Source organism: Pinus tabuliformis, chromosome 3_1, assembly GCF_031772625.1.
Source record: "Pinus tabuliformis cultivar Carrire ecotype Pingquan chromosome 3_1, CPIR1, whole genome shotgun sequence".
In the NCBI taxonomy this organism is placed as follows: domain Eukaryota; kingdom Viridiplantae; phylum Streptophyta; class Pinopsida; order Pinales; family Pinaceae; genus Pinus; species Pinus tabuliformis.
The window spans coordinates 627,767,544-627,774,532 of record NC_142301.1 but is presented as its reverse complement, the minus strand read 5'-3'; the positions used below and the strand labels follow the sequence as shown (position 1 = coordinate 627,774,532).

At 39.8% G+C, this 6,989-nt stretch overlaps 1 protein-coding gene across 1 annotated transcript; it reads right to left on the bottom strand.

Annotated features, from left to right (window-relative positions):
* Positions 1 to 4,370: 4,370 nt before the first annotated feature.
* On the bottom strand, positions 4,371 to 5,597 carry LOC149188609 (uncharacterized). Its single transcript, XM_089410013.1, has one exon. The coding sequence runs from the start codon at positions 5,595 to 5,597 to the stop codon at positions 4,371 to 4,373; it is 1,227 nt and encodes a 408-aa protein (XP_089266139.1).
* Positions 5,598 to 6,989: the final 1,392 nt, after the last annotated feature.

Here is a 6,989-nt window from a genome sequence, read left to right as displayed (position 1 = left end):
TCTGTTGTGTCAAAAATTATGACTGTGTGAGGTCCATCTGAGATTCACCAGAGGTTCGCTTAGGATCCTAGAGTGTAGTTTTGCTCATATAGACAAGAGGTCGTCGAATACATCAAACGAAATATACATCTTTAAATACATATATTATATACAATATTTCAAAATTAAAAACCATGTCTATATACAAGACTTTCATTTAAATATACACAAAGCTTAAATAAAATTTCACAAATATTATAATAACTAAATAGTTGATATCTTTCTAGACACAAGTTGAGAAGGACATTAAAAACTTTAACGCATAAGTTACATAGAATCGTCCTATTTTATCTTTAAATTGAACGTTAACAACATATAATATTTGTATTGAAATCAATAAATGAATATTTTTGAAATATTCATTCTAATAAATAATATTATTTATTTATGTTAATATTATTTAGTATTTAAAAAATACATTTTTTTTTTTAACATGGAATACATAAAATTTTGATCATATATAATATTTGAATTCAAATTAATATCATATCTTAAATTTTATATAAGTTTGATTAAATTGTAAATTATATAAGTTTTATTGCATAATTTTTATTTTATATTTATATATAAGTTTTATTACAAAATTTAGATGTATAACATTAAATAGATGAAAATAATTACCGTATATAGTAATTCCATTAAATCCTATACCAATTAAAATTAAAATTTTATTATTAAAATAATAAAAAAATATATTTTATAAGGATATTTTAGAAGAATATTTTAAAATATAATATAGAAAAATTTAATAAAATTTTTGAAAGTTGAGTATAGAGAATAGTGTTATATTTTAAATTTAATTAGGAATAAATCTCTACCCATAATTTTTTTATGAGATTTTGTAGATTTTATTGATGTTGGAGTCAATTATTTGACAATGTGTAGATGTTTGTGATAGGAAGCAATAAGAAAATTTAGGAGAGAATAGCTTCAAGGCTTACAAGTGATTTTACAAAGTTAAAATGTCTTCTTTTTTTTTAAACAAATTTCCAATGGAATAGAATGAATTTTGTTTTGAAATTTCATTCTTGTTCTAAAAATTATTCAACTTTCAATGTCTTGTCAAATGATAATATATGCACTGCTATGGTTCACTATGGTTTATTATTTGATTTACTAAGATTTTTTGAGAATAAGTAAAGTCTTATGTAAGTGGTTTGTTATAGCTATATGGTAAATGAGGAAATTCCTTTTATATAGCTTTTTTTTTTAACTGAAACGGTTATTTTTATTGATAGTAAGCTGATCGGGCATTGCCTAAACGACCATTACAATTTCCATTGCTGATTACAACACTCTTTCACTTAGGGGATGTTTGCCTTAGTTGGATTTCCTGCATTTATGCTGATCATTCCTTCCTGAAGAGTGCATCCTATATTTGCCAATCTGTCTGCCTCCTTGTTTAGTCCTCTAAGAATATGATATATTTGAACCGAGCAGAGATCTTTCAATATTCTGTTCACTCTTGTTAGTTGCTTGTTTAGTGCCGGATCCTTGAGCTTTTCCTTTTTTGCCAATGTTTTTATCAACAGTTCTGAATCTCCTATTATTAAGATTTCCTTTGGGTTTTCTTTGCTTGCAATTTGGCAAGCTTTCCAAAGGCTAAGTATTTCTGCTTGGTTGTTTGTTTTCACTCCCAGGCCCCAGCTGAATTCTTCTTTTTTCCCGTTCCGATGGTAAATCAATCCTCCTGCTCCCGCTCTCCCTGGATTGCCTTTTGAGGCTCCGTCAAAGAGAATGGTGCATATATCTTGGGATTTCCTCCACTTCTGAAAATTGTCTTCGGTTTCTCGAATCTACCACCTTTCTTTGTGGATTGGTCGTGGTGGTGCTTGCTGTCTGCCTTTTCCTGTGTAGTCTTCCAACCACACGCTTTCTTCTTTTCTTAGTGAGTTATCTTCCTTTGCTGTATGATGATTTAGAGTTTCTAGGAGGAGCTTCTTTGCCTTTTCCGCCACTTTCATTGCTGGTTGCTCAGTGTTGTTGAAAATGGCCTCATTCCGGGCTAACCAGATTTTCCAATAAACGTATTTAGGCACAATTGTCCATACCTTGTTCCAAATTGATTTGTTGACAATTCGGTGAGGGTAGTTTTCATTCCAGGATGTGAACATGGAGGTTATTGTGCTTTGGAGAGGGGCACTCATGTTTAGTCCAGACAAGAAAGTAGACCATACCTCCTTCGCAAACTCACATGTTATGAACAGATGGCTTGTTGTTTCTAGCTCTCTTTTGCATAGAATGCATCTGTGTGGCCCTGCTATACCCCTTTTGCTCAAGTTTTCACCTGTGAGGATTTTGTTGTGGAATAAGGTCCAGAAAAAGAAGTTGATTTTTGGGATGCTGAAGCTGTCCCAAATCTGCTTCCAGACTGATCCCTGATATGGCGTATCTTGCTGACTTTGTAGTTGATAATATCCCTTCTTTGCTGTATATAGTCATTTCTTGCCCCATCCCCAAGTGTCCTCCTCATCAATATGGATTGGTGTAAAATCAACAATTTCTTCATTGAGTACATCAAACTGGTTTTTTAGCTTTTCTGGAATTCTGGGCCATTTCCAACGCATCCAGTTGCCTTTGCTGTCCCATGCGGTTATATCCTCTATTTTTTTAATTCCTCTCGCTCGAAGCCATGCTCTGATCTCGGCGATCTCTGCTTTTTGATTTAGTGGCTGATGTCCCATTATGCGGTCTTTCCAGAGGTTCGTGTTCTTCCCGTTGCCTGGAATTCTGTATAATTCGCTTCTGAAGAATTCGATACCTCTTATGCACAGCTTCCAGGCCTGCGTGCCTTTGGGGTGCTTCTCCGGTTTGTAGCTCATTATAGATCGATTTTTAAGGTATTTCTCATTAAGGATCTTGCTTACCGGGTGATTTGGCTCCTCGCATACTTGCCACAACAGTTTGCATCCCAAGGCCACGTTTGCTAGCCCGGGATCGCGCACCTGAAGGCCTCCTTCCACCATCGGCCTTTTAACTGTTTCCCACTTGATTAAATGAAAACGATTGCTGTTCCCTCGTCCCCCATTCCACAAAAAATTGCGAATATATCTTGAGATTTGGTCTGAGATGTGTTTGGGTGCCATCATCAGGGCTTCTTGGAATGTTGGCAACGCTAAGAGGATGGATTTGATCAGTATGAGTTTGCCTCCTATGGATAACCAGAAGCCTCCCCACGCTGTTATCCTTTTCTTGCATTTAGCTATTACTTCGTCCCACAGGTGATTCCTGTTTGAGCCCAAAGTTATGGGAAGTCCCAGATATTTAATTCTTTCCCATTCTGCATACCCTTTGTATCCCAGATCTTCTGCTATTTTCCTTATTGTTTGCTGGTCTGTGTTCCAGCCATATACTGCACTCTTCTTTTCGCTTACTAGAGTGCCAGTTATGCTGCAGAACTTCTGAAGAATGGATTTGAAAGCTGATGCTATTCTTGGGGAGGCCCCCCCCAACAGGAGCGAGTCGTCCGCGAATAATGCATGGTTCATTGGTTCTATGCCTTTCTCTACTCTGATCCCTGGAATACTGCCTTTTTGTTTTTCCATTGTTAACTTCCTGCTTAAGGAATCAACCATCAGGATGTAGAGGAAGGGCGAGAGGGGGCAGCCCTGTCTCAGGCCCCTTGTGGCTAGGAAGAAGTTTGCAGGTCTTCCGTTTATCATTGGCGCTATCCATATATTTTCCAGGCAGGCTTTAATTATATCAATAAAATTCTGGTTGAAGCCAAAAGCTGATAGAACCCTGTATAAAAAGGATCTATTTACCCTATCAAAAGCATTGCACATATCCAGTTTGATTAACATAACTTGTTCTCTGCGCAGTTGACTTGAATGCAGTGCTTCCTGCACTTGGATGACGTTGTCCAGGATGTGTCGATCTTTCACAAAACCTCCTTGAGCTGGGGTAATAAATTTTTGAAGTAGTGGCTTAATTCTATTTGCCATCAGCTTGGCCAGGATCTTATATGATGAATTGCATAATGATATAGGCCTATATCTGTCAAAGGTGCCTGGATTGGCTTCCTTTGGGATTAAAGCGAGGAAAGTTGAGTTTATGCCGCCTCCAACTTTTGCCTTCCTCATGAAGCCCTGAACCATCCTCATCAGATTGGTTTTGATTATCTCCCAGCATATTCTATAAAAGTGAATTGAGAATCCGTCGGGCCCAGGAGCTTTATCTGGCTCCATGGACCAGACTATATTTATTATTTCTTCTTCTGAAACTGGCCTTATTAGAGATTCGTTATCTTCTAAGCTTACTAGCTGGGGTATATTGATAAGGAATTCTTCCATGTCCTCCTCTCTTCCATCTTTTCCAGCGATGAGGAGATTCTAGAAATGGTTTACTGCTGCCTCCTTGATCTGTTCGAAACCTCTGCATACCTGACCATTGGTGGTAGTAATTTCTGCGATGTGATTTCGCGAGATCCTCGCCCTGTACTGTCTATGGAAATATGCTGTATTCCTGTCCCCTGCTTTGAGCCACAGACTACAAGATTTTAATCGCCAAAATTCCTCCTCATCTCTAAAGGAACTGTATGCTTTCCTTTGGGCGCATTTTTCTTTGTCTAGATCTGTGGCTGAGATGGTTTTCTCTTCCAATCCCAATTGAAATTCTTCCAGCTGTCTTGTTGCTTCTTTCCTCTGGCTAGTGGGGGAGTTGACTTCTTTCTTTATCCATTCTTTAAGTGACTTTTTGGTATTCTTAATTTTTTGCTCCCATACATAGCTTGGGGAGCCTGAGATTTCTTTATCCCAAGCTGTTTGTACAGTATCAAGAAACCCCTCTCTTTTGGCCCAGAGAGGGTTGAATCTGAAAGGAAGAGGGCCGAGATCTTCTTCTTCCTTTATGTGCAGAAGAATTGGTTTGTGGTCCGATGTTAATTTTGGCAGGATCTTGGAGTGGACTATTCTATTATCCATCATAATAGCGCTGCTGGCGAGAAATCTATCTAGTCTTGCTGAAATGTGTTGTTCCCCTGTTCTATTATTTGTCCAGGTATATGCTCCTTTCACCGGTTTAAAGTCTACCAAATTCCATGACTGAATAAGATTTTCCACAGTGAGGAGAAAGGGATCTCTTGTGTAGGATCCTCCTCGTTTTTCTTTTGGGTCTAGGATTATATTCAGATCTCCTCCTATGATTATATTCGTGGGACTACATTGCTCTATGTACTCTGTTAGAGTTTTCCAACATTCTTTTTTCTCCTCATAATGCACCGGAACATACATATTAAACAAATCTAGTTTAACTTTGCCTGCTGTGTGCCAAAGTTCTGTATGTATCCAATGTTGAGTCTCATGTGATTTGCCGAGGTTGAATAGGTTCTTTGACCAGAATGTGCCTATTCCTCCTGCTGATCCTCTTGCACTGATTACCTTCCCTGTGTCAAATTTCCATTTGGAGGTGCTGATATTTAGAAGGATATCCCCTTCTATTTTGGTCTCTTGGAGCATGAGTACGTCTATGGGTTCCATTTTCATTAGATCCTTGATGGCCTCTGCCTTGTTGGGATTACCCAGACCCTTGCAGTTCCAAGATACCAAGTTCAGGTTCATCATTTACAACTTGTTGGTGTGGGGCCTCCTCCCTTGGATGCCCTTGACCTGATATTTCTCCCCAGAGTCATTTCTATGGTAGCTTGACTTCCTAGGGTTTTTTGCTTTTCTGATTCTTCTTCTCTTATATCTTTGTTTGATCTCCTTCCCGCTCGCTTGGATGGTCTTTCTTCGTCATCCGATGAGCCAGCATTTTCTGTCTTTTTCTTTTTCTGCTTGATTATGTCTGCATATGAAGGGGAGGTGCTGTTACTTGGATTCAGGTTAGATGTATTACCTGGATCTTGCATTTCGCTGTCTTTGTGCTGAGATGGGACTTCTTGCTCTTTCTCCAGGGTCTCTGTGATTGGTGTGAGAGATTCGAATGGGTTCTTGTCCTCCACTGCACTGGTGCCTTCCTTACTCCCAACGTTATGCTCGCTTTCCGTTTCTTGTCCTGTTTTGCTCCCTGTCTCCTTGCCTTTGTTTTTGTTGCTCTGCCTATTATTTGCTACTTTTTTAGCTTGCTTCCATTGCTCTCCTTTTTCTTTCTCAGTGGATTCCTCCTTTTTCTTCTTGCAATATCTTGCGAAGTGTTCGTATTCATGGCAGTATCGACATTTGAATGGAATCTGCTCGTAATCTAGTTCTTGAATATGCGTCCAGTCTGCTACCGAGAGCTTGATGGCTTCGGGTAGCCCGATTTCTAGATCAACCTCCACGCAGATTCTTGCACAAGAGTATTGGTCCTTCCTTGGAGCTTGATCTATGTATCTGCCAAGTGCGTTTCCAATGGATTGCAACGATTTCTGACTCCAACAATGGAGTGGAAGATGTGGTAGGCGCACCCAGACTGGCATCGCCTTAGGCACATCTTGGGATGGGTCGAAGTCGGGAGACCACTTATTTAGGTACAGTCCTTGAGGGCCCATGAAATATGGCCCGTTTCTGAAGATCAGGCTCCTATCCTCTGCATTTTCGAACACGAACACGAAAAAACCCTTGCCCACGAAATGGCTTTTTATTCCTTCTTTGACCAGGGGAATCCAGTTGCGCTTTACCCATTCTTCTACTCCTTTCGGGGAGGGCCATAGCCCTGTGAACTGTCCGATTAGTCCTCTTTCGGCAAGGTTCAGAGCTGATCTGCATGTGTCCTCCACCGGCAAAGACACCGTTGGAATGCTTTCCAGCTTTTTGACAAACTTGAGCTGAGGTCCAGAAGGCTGGCGTTTTCCTGAGGCCGCCACCAAGGCACTAAATGCCTGCAGTTCTGATGGGGTTTCGGCGCCATCTCCCCGTTCCATGACTGAGTTCCTCGAGGGAGAAACCGGCCCTTGTTAAATCGAGGACAGGGCCCCCATACGAGAGCGGTGCCAACTTCAGCCGATCCGCGAATCCTTGTCGACTACGCCG